The 16,763-nt window shown below is 41.7% G+C and overlaps 1 protein-coding gene across 2 annotated transcripts in view; it reads left to right on the top strand.

Moving 5' to 3' along the window:
* Positions 1 to 9,535: 9,535 nt before the first annotated feature.
* GNS (glucosamine (N-acetyl)-6-sulfatase) overlaps positions 9,536 to 16,763 on the top strand; it is a 53,137-nt gene continuing 45,909 nt past the window's right edge. The window contains exon 1 of one of the 2 annotated variants that reach the window (XM_007115964.2): positions 9,536 to 9,904. In XM_007115964.2, the coding sequence (XP_007116026.1) occupies positions 9,710 to 9,904 (195 nt within the window). In that variant the 5' untranslated portion in view covers positions 9,536 to 9,709. The remainder of the gene's footprint in view (positions 9,905 to 16,763) is intronic. The other variant, XM_055085180.1, reaches the window with a different exon arrangement.

Below are 16,763 nucleotides of genomic sequence, written 5' to 3'. Positions count from 1 at the left end.
TCGAAATAGTGCCCCGTAGAGTTCTAAGCGCCCATCAATAGGCCGAGGCCGGGATCTCCCTCCTTCACCTACCCCGGGCACAATGCCCAGCCCTTCTCACCTTCCCACCTGATCTGGGCGCCTTTAAAGGCTTTCTTAGTTTAGTTTCTGACAATAACTTTTCTGAAGACCTGGCATATACTTGAGATTTAATAACGCTGTGAACTTTTTTCCTTCGGTGAAAGATCAAGTACTGGATTAAAATCAACTAATGCCCTGGCACAAGACCTGACAGAGAATGAGGATTTAATATGTGTCATGAGAAGGCAAAACTAATAAATTGATGCAGCGGATTCTATCAGTAAAATCAAAAGTTTACCTGATATCCTAAGAGATGTATCTTTACCCTGCACCTCAATGGAAGAACTGGGTGCCCCTCCACTGTAGATATTTTTGTGAATTTAGTAATAATTGTCAATGTTTTTGAGCACTTTTTGTGTGCCAGGCACTGTTCTGAGTTCTTTGCATGAGTTATCCCATTTAATTCTCACTTTAACCCTATAAAGCGGTAAGCACTATTTTTTTATTGAGGCATAACTGACCTATAACATTATATTAGTCTCAGGAGTACAACGTAATGATTCGATATTTGTATATGTTGCAAAATGATCACCACAATATGTCTAGCTCACATATATCACCATATAGTTGCAAAAGTAAGTACTATTTTTTCCTCACTTTTCAGATGAGGGGGCTGAAGCACAGAGAGGCTGAATAACTGCCAATCCACAAAGAATAAAGTGAACTTTCCTTAAAGCTTAAAGTGTCTGGCTTTCAGTACGGGTGCGTATATATTTGTCTATCTCCTAATGCTATTAAATACTTGCCATATTTTTTAAAAGAACAGCAAAGCACCTAGTGAACAATGGTGGTATTTTATGTTTGTTCAACACACTTTTTACTTTACAAGGCACTTTCATAATAGAGCCTGTAGAAACCTGGTGTCCCTTGGCATCACCACCAAAATACATGCAAACATAGAGTGAAAGCAATAGGACCCTTTTAGAAACTGGAGTTACTATAAGGGAAGCAGAAGTTTTATAACTTTTCCTTTATGTATCCAGAATTTAAAATTATACTAGAAATAGTATTTTATGGTTTTGTAACTGTGTTAACTACTACTGTATCAATTTAACTTTAAAATGTATGTAGTAGAAGGAATGGAATTATTTGTTATTTTATTGTTTTGTTTTTCGAGGTTTGGTTTTTTTTTTTTTCTGTTGTCTCCAGCATTGAATACAGTCCTGAAATCCTTCCTTCAGATGTCAAACTTTGCAACAAGCAGGACTTAAACAAAGGGAAACGCTGAAATTGGATCTCTTTTCTTAGTTGACTTCCCAGCCCTTTCTCTCTATCTCCAGTAAGAGATGTGATAACTACTAGTCTTCAGCACAATTCACATCTGGGGTATCACTATCAGGACCTATAAAGAAACTCAAAGTGAGCTGAAGTGGATGGTGAAAGAGGCCAGGAAAAACAGTAGGTCATTGACAGTCAACATTTCTAAATTAATCAAACTCCAGAATCATCTCCTGTTACCCATCATTACCAAATCACCTGAGGAAAGAAAATTGCCAAAATAAAAACTAACAAGGAAAGCAGATTCAAGTTCCTTTGCCCCTGTTGGAATGATCTTGGCCCAGATATCCACGTGACTCTTCTCTCACCAGCTGAGGTCTCTGTTTAAGTGTCATCTTCAGGGCTTCCCTGGTGGCGCATTGGTTAAGAATCCACCTGCCGGTGCAGGGGACGTGAGTTCGAGTCCTGGTCTGGGAAGATCCCACATGCCGTGGAGCAACTAAGCCCGTGCGCCACAACTACTGAGCCCGTGCTCTACCACAAGAGAAGCCACTGCAATGAGAAGCCCACGCACCGCAATGAAGAGTAACCCCCCTTGCTGCTGCAACTAGAGAAAGCCCGCGCGCAGCAACAAAGACCCAACTCAGCCAATAAATAAATAAATTTAAAAAAAATAAAATGTCATCTTCTCAGTGGATCCTTCCTAACCCCCCTATTTAAAATTGCAGCTCCCTAACCCCCAGTATTCCCTTCCTCCCCCTCCTTGTTCTCTTTTCTTCCATAACACTCACCACCTTCCAACATATTATACCATCTATGGATTTATTTTATTCTCTGTCTTCTGCCACTAAAATATAAGCTCCTGAAGGCAGGAATTTTTGTCTCCTTTGTTGATTGATGTATGCCCACCACCTAGAACAGATGCTAGCACGTTATATGTACTTAATAAATATTTGTTGAATTAATTAACTGAATGAATAATATGAAAACTAGAGAAAAGATCAACCAATTACCTACTTTCCTAAGAAAAGTGAGTTCCATTAAACAGAGTCCTAGAAGAGGTGTTGGCAAAGAGCAGCCCATTTTTGTGCCCTACATTACTGCTGCCCAATGATGGGATGGTCCCCAATGAGTTCCCCAAAGGTCTGAAGCCAACTAATTGGATATGAGAGAGAACCATTGGCCTGACAGAATATGATTTCAAACTGATCACAACTACTTAATAGCTTAAATTAAATTTACTATGGTTAACTATGCTACTAATAATAATCAGCATTTTAATTTGTTTGGAACTTTAGTTTTAATATTTAAATAATTATATTAATTATTTGTATCAGATATAAGGTCCAATATTGCATTATATTTACAAGGAGCTGAGAAGCATCTATCTCTAAGTTGAGTAAAATTTACTATAATCTATAGAATATAATTTATATAAATCTGTGTACAAGATACAGACCATGAACATTTCAATTATTTCCAAACCTGTATCAGGGTCTTGCCAATAACCTTCTGTCACCTGTCATTTAAAACTACCTTAACTTGGGCTTCCCTGGTGGCGCAGCGGTTGCACGTCCGCCTGCCAATGCAGGGGAACTGGGTTCGCGCCCTGGTCTGGGAGGATCCCACATGCCGCGGAGCGGCTGGGCCCGTGAGCCTGGCCGCTGAGCCTGCGCGTCCAGAGCCTGTCCTCCGCAACGGGAAAGGCCGCAGCAGAGGGAGGCCCGCATACCACAAAAAAAAAAAAAAAACTACCTTAACTTATATAAGATGGATTTTGTATATTGTTTTCTTGCTCAACATTTTATTATGAGTATTTTTCCTACTATCCCATTTAATAAATGATAGTCTATTTTTAAAAATAAAAAATAAAACTACCTTAAGACTCTCAACATTATTGATAATTTGATCATTTTTTTCAGCGTGTGCAAACACACATAAAAACAAAATTGCTATGATGAAAGTTATGATTATTCTTGGAATGGCTGATTTGTAAAATCTAGCAGTTAACCTTTTACTCTAATCCTTCAGGGATTACTCATTCTCGAGTCACCGGAGAAATGGACAAGGTCGTTGCTGGGTTTCAGCTTCACCTCATAGAAGCTCACTCTTTCTCAAAATTAATTGCTGATTACAATTTATTTATATCCTTGGAATGCAGTACAATCTCTATTTTCAATTTAATAACTATAACATGAACTAATAACATGAAGAATCATATTTTTCAATCCCAAAAGTTGGGATAAGAGGTAAAAAGGGGATTTTCATACTTTAAAAAGCCACCAAACCTTAGACCTTGGGAAATACAAAGTAATCCATAGTAGACAGTCAATAAATAAGAGCTATTAATGTTGAATGACATTTAAGTCATAAAATTTGAGTGCTTAGAGGAATTTTGGAGATCTCATTTGACTACTGCTTAATAATTAATTATTATACTATAGTTCAAAGTGACAGACTATAACCTTTCCTTTGCAAGAGTAGAAAAAGTAGTTGTGATTGCTCAATGCATATCAGCTGGGAACTGAACTTCTGATCTCTCACCCATATTCAAGTGACATTCTTTGAGAGTAAGTGAGGTGTCTTAGGTAGCCACTGACAAGGGTGGACTAACATCAATGGCCTCAACTGCTTTGTCTAATTCATTGTTTAGTGCCTCTTCCATGTGAATGCTTTCTGGTGGACGTAAACCCATCATACAAAGATCTTCACACTTTGTGCCTATTCCTACATGTCTATCCCTGTGCCTCCACACCAGAACTCCCCTTCTCCAATCTCCCAGTCATTTTCCTTCCAGGGTCATGACCAGCCAGCAGAGGCCATTCACCACTGCCAGTGAGTCCATATATATTCTAATCTCAGGTCACTTCTTTCTACACAAACTGGATGGTCAGGTGCATCACTCAAAGCTCTGCCCATTAAGATGGTTTTCTCTCACCACTGTCATTCAAGGCCAAGCCGAGTGAGGCTGTAATGCAACCATCAACCACTTCCACTTTGCACCCATATACCAAGCTGTTCTATCCTTAAACAAAGCTCAGACTTTCTCCTCCTCTTTCAGCTGGTCTATAGTCCCCCAGGTGTGAGCTGAGATAGGAGTACGGGGCAACCATGATGAGTGACATGGGAGTCTGGGCTATCTCTTCATGCACTTGCTTGTGCCCCCTGGTCTTGTTCATGCTTGGTTCCAGATGTACCGGTTCATCTTCTGTAGAACTACTGCTGATCCTGACCAACTTTATGACTTGGGAATCCTAGAGGACCCAACTGCTGATGGATAATTCAGGTAGCATCATCATTTAGTGCCTCATGGTCAAGAGTCCCATCTCTCTCAGGGCTCAGTACATTAGGAGCTGTTTTTCAAAAGATGTGTGATTCCTGCTATAGGTATCATGACCTTGCTCCAAAACCACAGGGGTCTGCATTGTGATGTTTTCCTATTGGAGTGTGTTTCACATTGCATCTTTTCCCACCACTGACACCTGGAATGCCATAGGGTCTGCCTGCAGGTATGGCCCAAGCAGAAGGGCTACCTGCATCACAGGTTGGACCTGCCACCAGGATGGACTTCAAGATGTGACCTCTGCACTTGTACAGAGCTGCACTTTCAGAATGCCCCCACACTTGTCTTCATGCTTTGTTGTCACCATCTTGAAATTATTAACAATATTTTCTTTGAACTTGTGTTTTGTAAGTGAAGTCCAATGGGACAATGGAAGGTGTGCAGGAGCAGTAGAGATAAGCCAGGACTGGGGGGTAGAGCAGGCAGCAGCCAGGCACCAAGAAGTTGTCACATGTGCATACCTCCAGGCAGTCCAGGGAGCCTCAGGGCCCCCAGGTGGGCAGGCAGACACCAGAGCCCAGGTTGGTGGCAGCAACTGTAGAGAGAATAGTGGAAAAGCAGCAGTGGTGGCCAACAGCAGTAAGAAAGAAAGGTTTTCTACTTAAAACTGGTGCTGGGACCTGCTGTGGGGATCCAGCTTGCCCATCTGTTTCCTGAATGCCATCTTTGTGATGTTTGCACAAATCTTTGAGATCTGGGACAGGAACTGCCAGTTTTCAGGCATTACATTTTGTCAGTAAATTATTATAAAATACAAGCACCCATATGGATATTGAAATCAAGCGTATCAGGGTCTTCCCTGGTGGCGCAGTGGTTGCGCGTCCGCCTGCCGATGCAGGGAAACCGGGTTCGCGCCCCGGTCTGGGAGGATCCCACATGCCGCGGGATCCCACATGCCACGGAGCGGCTGGGCCCGTGAGCCATGGCCGCTAAGCCTGCGCGTCCGGAGCCTGTGCTCCGACACGGGAGAGGCCACAACAGAGGGAGGCCCGCATACCACCAAAAAAAAAAAAAGAAATAAATAAACCGTATCAGAAAATTATTAGAATTCTTCAATGAGTTTAGAGTCTTTGGTTTTGAAAACTTCTGCAATGTGGCAAATCAAATTTCCACAGTCTTAGAAAGAAATTAAAGATCAATGCATTTGGTGGAAAAGAACACTATTTTCAAATGTAGCTCCAGATAAACCAACTATTAATGATGAAAACAACTTAAAATTTTAACTTTTTCTTATAATTGAAGATGCAATGATAGAATGAAAAAACAGGCACTCCGAATTATATAAAAACTTGAAGCCATCTGAGGTTTCCTGTAGGCCCTTCACAAGTTACAGGAAATTTTGGAGGAAATATTACAATGTAACTATTATACCAGTTACAATTTTACAATTGAAAAATTATAATAATTTATGATTTACATTGAAATTAAATTCATATCTAAATAAAACTGATCTGTAGAGAGATTTAAATGTTTTTAGAAAAATTGTTCCACAATCATCAGCTCTACCTGTGCTAAAATTTGTATTTTGAAATAATTTGTCAAAAGCTTATTCCACTGTTATACACCCTATAAAATACTCTTAACAGCTCCAATAACAGTTATATCAGAAGATCCTCCTCAAAATTAAAAATTATTTGCAATCAGGCATTTGCGAGAGTCACGAGATCACTTTTAGTTATATCAATTGAAAATGAAGTTGCTAAAAATACACATTTTGATTTTGAAATGAATTTGTAGGAAATTGTGAATTTGTAGGCCTATGAAATGAATTTATAGGAAAGCAAGCCAGAAAGCTTATATAATCAATCAAGAGATCACATTAATAATCATTATTTATTGTATTACATAAATTCTAACACCAAAAGTTTCTCTGCAGTTTGTAAGATTACAGTGTTATTCATGTATCACTGTAACACCCATTGCATTTTGTAAGTAATTCAATATTTTTTAATGAAAAACTTTATATTTTACCACTTTCAGTGGCACTTTTTCCCTGCTTTTTTTTTTTTTTTTTTTGCGGTATGCGGGCCTCTCCCGCTGCGGAGCACAGGCTCCGGACGCGCAGGCTCAGCGGCCATGGCTCACGGGCCCAGCCGCTCCGCGGCACGTGGGATCTTCCCAGACCGGGGCACGAACCCGTGTCCCCAGCATCGGCAGGTGGACTCTCAACCACTGCGCCACCAGGGAAGCCCCTTCCCTGCTTTTTTAACAAAGGGCCCCACATTTTTATTTCACGCAGGGCCCTACAGATTATGTAACCAGGCCTGTCTGCTACAGAGTGCTTTTCTAATCCAGGCTCCACTCAAATCTGGTATCCTTTCCTGTCACTCAGTATATGGGCTGGAGCAGTACTCCTAGGTAGAATGGGTTGCTTATGAATACCGAAAGGTCTACCAAGCACTGTGTCTCCCTTTCTGCAGTAAGAAATGCAAGAAGCAGCGATTTGTTTTTACTTTGGAGGCAATGTCCTGACACAACACTGGACCCCTAAGATCCTCTACTGAAGTGCCAAGTCCGTGGGCCCTGCCTACCTATCCCCTTCCTTCTCTCTCTCAGCTGCAACCATAGTGGCTTCTTTTAGTTATTTGAATGCACCTCCTTAGGACTTTTGCACATGCTGTACTCCGTGCCTAGGAGACATTCTACCACCCAACTATTCCATTAACAAATTATCTCCTTTAAACTTCAGACTGTCATTCAAGGTTATTTCCTCAGGGTATCTTAGACTAGATCAGCCCCCTACGCCCTTAAATGCTCATCACACTCTTTGCTTTTCCTTCATAGTATGTCTCCCTGTTTGTAATTATATACTTCTGCGATTGTTAGGTTGTATATTTCTCTGCCACTAGATTGCAAATACCCTGAAAGAGGGACAGTATCTCCTCAGCACTAGCCTAACATCTGGAACAAAGTTGGTACCTAATTATACAATCTCTGGCCCCAGATAATTTACAATCTAGTTTTGAAACAAAACAGTGAGAAAATTTAACAATCTGGAGCATCAGTGCAGATGGAATAGATTATTTTTGTATGCAGAAAGTCTTACTGGAAGTCTTGAAATCTGAATACATAGGGGTTAGTTATTCCATCAGTGTGCAAAATTAGCCTAGCCTGAGGCTGTAACACAGTACACTGGCCACCTGGGAAGTACTCTGACCAGATTCCCAGCACAATCCTTTTTTGCTGTGGAAATCTACTTCATTCTTTTTTTTCACTGTGCTTTTTTTTTCTTATAATTTTTATTGGAGTATAGTTGATTTGAAGTGTTGTGTTAGTTTCTGCTGTACAGCAAAGTGAATCAGTTATACACACATTAATACATATATCCACTCTTTTTTAGATTCTTTTCCCATATAGGTCATTAAAGAGTATTGAAGAGTTCCCTGTGCTATACAGTAGGTCCTTACTAATTTTCTATTTTATATATTCTACTTCATTTTTAAAAGATTCTCTTGTCTTCTGTAGACCTACTTTTAAAAAAGTAATAAAACTAAGGATGTTTCTTTTTGCATAAGCCTGATAGTTGTGTGTATGACATTCCCAAGCACTTCCATAATTATTTTTACCTTATACTACAGCGCTTTCACAGGTTTGAAGACTTCCAGTTGGAGGGTTCAGCTTAGAGAAAATACACCTTATTGTTAAGAACCAGGAGGTACAGCCTGTTGTTCTCAGTTGGGAATAAGGCTTGGTGGTTCACCTTGCCAGGAATATTTCTTTTGTTATTGTTATATTCACCAGTTTCTTTTACTTTTTAGACTCCACATATAAGTGATATCATACAGTATTTGTCTTTCTCTGTATGACTTATTTCACTAAGCATAATACCCTCCAAGGCCAGAGATACTTCTGTTTTCCTAGACTTGGGCAGAGGGGCAGGGTAGAGCTGTTCTAGAGCTATCACAGAAATATTTGGAGCCCTAGTTCCATGGAATTTTTATCCGTAAACATTACTTAATAACTTGGTTGGGTGACCATGTCGCAGTGTTTTGGTTTTTGTTCAATGTGCACATCCTCCAACATCATCTAAAAGGTCTTTCAAAAATTCACCAATTTTTAACAATCTGCCTGCCAATGCAGGGGACACAGGTTCATGCGCTGGTCCAGGAAGATCCCACATTCTGCGGAGCAACTAAGCCTGCGTGCTACAACTACTGAAGCCCGCACTCCTAGAGCCGGTGCTCCGCAACAAGAGAAGCCACCGCAATGAGAAGCCCGTGCACCGCAACGAAGAGTAGCCTCCACTCACTGAAACTAGAGAAAGCCAGTGAGCAGCAACGAAGACCCAACGCAGCCAAAAATAAATAAATAAATAAAATGATTTTTTTAAAAAATTCACCAATTTAATGTTAGGGTAAATATTCCAAAATTCATCAAGGAATATTAGGCTGTCAGAATATCCCTAAATCGTTTGTTTGAAACCACGATATCAGCTGAGGAACAGCATAACCAGGCTTGGAGTTAAACTGAGTTGTAGGGAAAATTAAAAGCGATTAAATATAAGGCCACTCAATAAGTGTTGTTGACTCAGGGATTAAATAGGGTACGCCCAGACTTTGCCCACCAGCTGATCTTACTACCTCGTAGGCACATTCCTCCTTTCTGTTAACTGCTTCCTATTGGCTGATTCCCTCCCCCTCTTATCTGATCGTTCCCCCCCATTTTAATCCCTGAACAAAGCGCTCTGGAACGGGTCCTACCAAAACCCAACCCCTGCCTGAAGCGCGGGTCCTGCTCCCCTATGGCTTTTCCCCCCTTTCCGCCCACTTCCGGGTTTCCCACCCTGCTGCTGTCTCCCCTCTTCCTTTCGGTCCGGAGCCCCGCCCCTCCACCCGTCACGTGACCGCACGGCGTGCTCCGCCTTCTGCCCCCTGTTCACGTGATCGCGCCCGGTAGAAAACGCCTGACCACAGATCCCGGCCTTCACAGTCCAGTCTTTTTTTTCCAGCTGCTCGTGGCTTTCTCGCTCTCTAGCCTTCTGTACGTCTTTCCCCTCCGCCCGGGGTCCCCCCCGGAGCCCTGTCCGCCATGCGGCTCCTGCCTCTGGCCCTGGGTGTGCCCCGGCGGGGCAGCCCTCGCCACCTGCCCTACTGCAGCTCAGCGCCGCTGCTGCTGCTGCTGCTGGGAGGCTGCCTGGGGGTCTCCGGGGCGGCGGCGGGCTCTCGGAGGCCCAATGTGGTGCTGCTTCTCGCCGACGACCAGGACGAAGTGCTCGGCGGCATGGTAACTCTTCTTTCTGTTTCTGCCCCGCCCCTCCATCTCCCGGGCTGACTCCCTGGTTTCTGGCCCTCGTTCCCCATTCGTAACTAGCTGCCTCGACCCTGGGTAGGTTTGCTTTTGCCGCGCCAGGCCCTTTGCGCAGGCTTATGGAGCTGCGGGACTCTATTTCCTCTTTCCCCCGAGGCTCTCCTGGGTCCACACACATGCACGCACCACACAGAGCTTCTAGTCTGGACCTTACTGCTGAGGAGTTTGCTTCCTGTCTCAAGACAAACATGTGGACGCCAGTTAGGGATGGGATGAACCAATGAGGAGCAGGTGTTGGCTAAGAGCACGCCAGCCTTGATTGTTTGTCTTTCAGGTTAGAGGACAAATCCAGCCCCCTCTTTGAGGAACCTAGGCCACTTCTGCATTTGACCCTGTGTGCAGTGTCTGTGCCTGATATTTATAAAATAAATGCTTATGTGAACTATTCTGGTAGGTAGGTTGTAGCACTCTTCAGGGTGTGCTTTGCCCCACAAGAATCAAGAAAATTCAATTAGCCTAATTGAACACCTGGCTGATGCATTAGATACTGTCAGCGTTGCGTTTTATATCAGGTGGGTGGTGTTCTGAGACTTCATTCTTTCCCAGAGTGAATTTTGCTTCTGGATCTTAGAATTCTCGAATTTGTGACCTTCAGGAACATCTACCCAACCCCCTACTCACGGAGGCCTAGAAAGTGGCTTGCCCCAGGCTCATGAGTAGTTGTGGCAGTCCAGACAAAATCCTGACTAGTGCTCTGATCCTGGGTATGGCATTACTCTTACCTTTTTAAAAACAAGTGCTTTATTGCTTTCTTCCTTTCAGTTCTCTTTTTTGCTTTCAGCTAAATGCTATGAAAACACTTGAGGCACGAGGTTCCCAACTTTTACTGTGTGGGAACACCCTAGCTGAGTGTGTTTCAAACTGCTGATTTCAACCCGTAAGTGAGTTGTGAAATCAGTTTAGTGAGTAGCTACCAGCATTTTTACTTCCCTGTGGAGTAGAGTAGAATAGAAAATGTCTGTGTGATGAGGTCAAGGTAAGCATATCCATATATAGATATGTCTTAGTTGTGCATTAAAATGTATTTCTTCCTCAGGGCTGTGTTCAAGGGTATGAGAATCTTTTCTAAATGATGTTTAAGATGCTTGCGTTTTGACTCCCCACTGGTTCTTGCCACATGTACCTCATTGCCTTTTAGTTTCTACCCAGCCCCACTGACAATGAAGAGTCTTGACTTAATGGCCCTCCTGGATTTTACTTTGTTTTTTCCACCATTCCAACTGCTACACTTATCCTCTGCACAAAACTCCTTCTAAAACAAATTTTTGTGTGTGCTTTTAAGTGTTTTGTCCAGAAAAAGCAAGCCATCTCTATCAAAACTTAATAATGATTTAGTGACTTAATTAAAAGGCCCAGCTTTCACGGCTCTGTTGAAAACAAAATCCATCACTTAAATATAAGGTATTCAGAATTCAGTTTCTTCAATTCTCGTAGACCACCAATGTGGTCTGTGTATATTTGAGGTTTCTTCCCTTTAGCCTGTTAATCCTATTTGCTCCTTTAAACCAGTAGCAGATTCTTTTATACGGATGTTTGTGCGGGAGAGAAGAGCCAAAATTAAGTGGAAGGAAAAAGTCAAATTTAATACTCCCAGTTCTCTGGAGAATTCTGTCTTCTCCTGTAACCTTTTACAGAATACTCTAAATACCACTAATTGTCAAACAGGACTTGAAGGGGAAGAGCTAAGAAATAACAGCATTTGAGAACCTACTTGGAGCTAGTCAGAGTGTGAAGTGTTTTATACTACTGTGCTTCAATTATCACAGGAATCCTCTGCTGTAGATATTGTCCTTATCTTAAAAAATGAGAAACTAGGGCTTCCCTGGTGGCGCAGTGGTTAAGAATCTGCCTGCCAATGCAGGGGACATGGGTTCGAGCCCTGGTCTGGGAAGATCCCACATGCCGCGGAGCGGCTAGGCCCGTGTGTCACAACTACTGAGCCTGCGCGTCTGGAGCCTGTGCTCCGCAACGGGAGAGGCCCGCGCACCGCGATGAAGAGGGGCCCCCGCTCGCCGCAACTAGAGAAAGCCCTCACACAGAAACGAAGACCCAACACTGCCAAAAATAAATAAATAAATAAATTTTTTTTAAAAAATGGGCTTCCCTGGTGGCACGGTGGTTGAGAGTCTGCCTGCCGATGCAGGGGACACGGGTTCGTGCCCCGGTCCGGGAAGATCCCACATGCCGCGGAGCGGCTGGGCCCGTGAGCCATGGCCGCTGAGCCTGTGCATCCGGAGCCTGTGCTCCGCAACGGGAGAGGCCACAACAGTGAGAGACCCGCGTACCGCAAAAAAAAAAAAAAAAAAAAAAAAAAGAGAAACTAAAACTTAGAAGGGGTTAAGTAACTTGGCCAAGGTTCATATAGCTATAATAAGGGGCAAAGCCCAGTGTCTTATAGTGTAAGAGCCCTGAGATTATATGCTTTTTCTCCTATTCTAGAATACTGTGGTAATACTGATTGACCAGATGTCATTCCACATACCCACATCAGCATAGTCACACCATAGATCAGAGATTTCTTCAGGTGACATGGAACTCCTTAATTTACACATAATACTTCGTGTGTATTTTCATTTTTATGGAGAGAGGGAGGTCTCTGACCCAAAAAAAGATCATGAATTGCTGCCGTAGTTGGCAAATAAGTATCAGTCCCCCAGACTAACTCAGGTCAAAGGATTATAGCACTTGTATGATTGTGGTTTGATGTGGAATCTTGCGATCATCTCTGAAGTAGTCTTTTATGTGGTAGCATCATCTTTAACAGTTCATTGTATTTGTTGTAGCTTTCATCTGTGGGACACCATTGTTAGTTTTTGCCCAGGGAACCGTTCATCCATTTCTTGATTTTACTTGAATGTTGTTATGGTGTGATGGACACACTGTTCTTCACTGAAGCACAGGTTGCTATTTTTAAAATCATTCTTTAGAAAATCTGACACTTGGTCAAAACCTCAAGGAAGTGAGGGAAGGAGATGTAGGGGAAGAATGAATACATCATGTCTTTGCTTAAGGCAAAGTGATCTTTCATTGTTAAAAGTTAGCCATAGAATTATACAAATTGTCAAAACTTTATTTCAGAGCAGCTGTACATTGGGCCCAGGAAAGCAGATGACTCCTTAGGGGTTTTTTTTTTTTGCTTCAGATGAGTAAAGTAGCACATTAGTCATATGCAAGTGTAAGATTGTCTGTTTCTTTTTTTTTTTTTTTTTTTTTTTTTTTTGGCTGCGTTGGGTCTTTGTTGCTGTGCATGGGCTTTCTCCAGTTGCGGTGAGCAGGGACTACTCTTTGTTGCAGTGCATGGGCTTCTCATTGTGGTGGCTTCTCTTGTTGGGGAGCATGGGCTCTAGGCACACGGGCTTCAATAGTTGTATCACGCGGGCTCAGTAGTTGTGGCTTGCAGGCTGTAGAGCGCAGGCTCAGCAGTTGTGGCACACAGGCTTAGTTGCTCCACAGCATGTGGGATCTTCCTGGACCAGGGCTGGAACCCGTGTCCCCTGCCTTGGCAGGCGGATTCTCAACCACTGTGCCACCAGGGAAGCCCTGTTTCTTAAAGAATGTAGTTTGGCCTTAATGTAACCAGCCACTATCTTTGCTTAGATCTTAAGGATCCACTTTATCATTCAGGTTAGCATGGACACACATACACGTTTTTTGGTACAGTGTGGTTTCCTGTTTGGGACTTGTTTGATTAAGCACAGAGTATGGTTATCACTTGTACTACCATTAGCAGTATAAAGGTTATGGTTATTAATATACATTTCTTACTTTAACTAAAATCTGAATTCCTATGCAGCCCTGCATCATCATCTGACTCCTGCCTACCTCTCTGACCTTGTCTTATTACCCCATTCTTCCCTTTACTTACTGTGCTGCTTCTAGCACGCTGGCCTTTGTTCTGCCCTCACATGTGTTGCTTTCCTTCTCTGGCAGCATATTACTTGTTCACTCGACCTGAGAGCATCTTCTTCTGGAGCTTTGCCTGCCTGACTCATCATGTGACTCTCAGTACTGAAGTTACATCCTGAAAGAGGCCTTTCCTGACCACCCATTGAAAGTAGTTTTCCCCTTTCCTCTCAACACCTGCAAGCACATGGTCCTGGTTTATAGTACTCTTCACTGCCTGAAATAATTGTTTGTTTGTTTACCTGTTGTTTGAGTACAAGGATCATGGGGCAGGAACCGTCTATCTTTTGTCCACCATTGCCTAGATCAATGCCTGGCACACATTAAGTGTTTAGTAAATGTGTTATAATCACACAATTTAGTCTTACTATAAATCAGATATTCTTCAGTAGCTTTGCATAAATACCAGACAATTTGACCATTGTTCCCTATAATCAGTTCACATAGTCCTTTTCCTATTTATACTTTGCATTCCTGTTTCCCCTTCCTGTGTACTCACTGTAACTCAGATTCTTCATCAAACCAATGTTTCATTCAGCCCAGTGTTTTTTACTTGAGGATAGCACCCAGTGATGTTTTGTGGGAAATCATGGCTGGTGACATTCCTTCTGAAGGTTAGCAAAGACCTTATATATCTCTAGCATCCCCTGGGAACCTATTGTGGATCTACTGAAAATCATCAAAGACCTTTTTTTTTCTTTAAATTTATTTCTTTTATTGAGGTGTAATTGACATAAAACATTATGTTTCAGGTGTACAACATAGTCATATTTGTATATATTGCAAAATGATCACAGCAGTAAATATAGTGAACATTCATCATAATGCATAGTTACAGAATTATTTTCTTGTGATGAGAACTTTTAAGATCTACTCTCTTAGCCACTTTCAAATGTGCAATACACTATTATTAGCTGTAGTTGCCATGCTGTGCATGACATCCCCATGACTTCTTTATTTTATAAGTTTTTACCTTTGGACACCCTTCACCCATTTCACTGCACCCACCCTCACCCCCCACTTCCTGTCTCTGGCAACCACTAGTCCGATCTCTATCTGAACTTGGGTTTTTTTGTTTTTTTAGATTCCACATACAAGTGAGGTTATACAGTATTTGTCTTTCTCTGACTTAATTCACTTAGCATAATGCCCTCAGAGTCTACCCATGTTATCAAAATGGCAATATTTCATTCTTTTTTATGACTGAGTGAAATTCCATTGTATATATATACCACATCTTCCTTTCCATTCATCCACTGATGGACATATAGGTTGTTTCCATGTCTTGGCTATTGTAAATAATGCTACAGTGAACATGGGGGTATATATATCATCGATTTACTGTTTTCATTTTCTTCAGATAAATACTCAGAAGTGGATTTGCTGGACCGTATGGTAGTTCTATTGTTAATTTTTTGAGTAACCTCCACATGGTTTTTCATACTGGCTGAACCAGTTTACATTCCCACCAACAACTGCACAAGGGTTCCCTATTATCTACATCCTTACCAACACTTTTTATCTCTTGTCTTTTTGATGATAGCCTTTCTAACAGGTGTGAGGTGCTATCTCTTTGTGGTTTTGATTTGCATTTCCCTAACAATTAGTGAGTTAAACATCTTTTCATTTACCTGTTGGCCATTTGTATGTCTTTTTTGGAAAAATGTCTTTTCAGGTCCTCTGCCCATTTTTTTTGTTTTGTTTTGAGACTTACTTACTTACTTACTTACTTACTTATTTATTTATTTATGGCTGCGTCTGGTCTTAGTTGCAGCACACGGGATCTTCATCGAGGCATGAGGGATCTTTTGTTGCGGTGCACAGGCTTCTCTCTAGTTGTAGCGTTTGGGTTTTCTCTTCTCTGTTTGTGGTGCACAGGCTCCAGGGCACATGGGCTTTGTAGTTGTGGTGTGCGGGCTCTAAGAGTGCATGGGCTCTGTAGTTTGTGGCACGCAGGCTCTCTAGTTGAGGCACGTGAGCTCAGTAGTTATGGTACGCAGGCTTAGTTGCCCCGTGGCCTGTGGGATCTTAGCTCCCTGACCAGAGATCAAACCTGTGTCCCCTGCATTATAAGGCAGATTCTTTACCACTGGCCCACCAGGGATGTCCCCTCTCCCCATTTTTTAATTGGCTTTTTTTTTTGCTATTGAATTGTATGAGTTTTTTTATATATTTTGCATATTAACCCTTTATCAAATATATGACTTGCAAATATTTTCTCCCATTCAGTATAAGTTGCCTTTTCATTTTGTTAATGGTTTTCTTGGCTCTGCAGAAGCTTTTTATTTATTCTTTAATTGAGCTAGAGTTGATTTACAATGTTGTGTTTCAGGTGTACAGCAAAGTGATTTAGTCATAAATACATATATTCTTTTTCAGATTCTTTTCCATTATAGGTTATTACAAGATAATTGAGTATAGTTCCCTGTGCTATACAGTAAATCCTTGTTTTTTTAATCTGTTTTATATATACTCCCATACTCCTGCTTTATTTCTTCATACACCCCCACTTTGCTAACCATAAGTTTATTTTCAATGTCTGTGAGTCTGTTTCTGTTTTGTAAATGAGTTCATTTGTATTATTTTCTTTAGATTCCATATAAAAGTGATACCATATAATATTATATGTCTTTCTCTGTCTGACTTACTTAACTTAGTATGATAATCTTTAGGTCCATCCACATTGTTGCAAATGGCAAAATTCCATTCTTTTTTATAGCTGAGTAATATTCCACTGTATATATACATATACCACATCTTTTTTTCTTTTTTTTTTCTTTTTTTTTTTTTTTGGCGGCGTGCGGGCCTCTCACTGTTGTGGCCTCTCCTGTTGCGGAGCACAGGCTCCGGACACGCAGGCTCAGCAGCCATG

Source organism: Physeter macrocephalus, chromosome 6 (assembly GCF_002837175.3).
Source record: "Physeter macrocephalus isolate SW-GA chromosome 6, ASM283717v5, whole genome shotgun sequence".
In the NCBI taxonomy this organism is placed as follows: domain Eukaryota; kingdom Metazoa; phylum Chordata; class Mammalia; order Artiodactyla; family Physeteridae; genus Physeter; species Physeter macrocephalus.
This window is presented reverse-complemented; position numbering and strand designations above follow the sequence as displayed.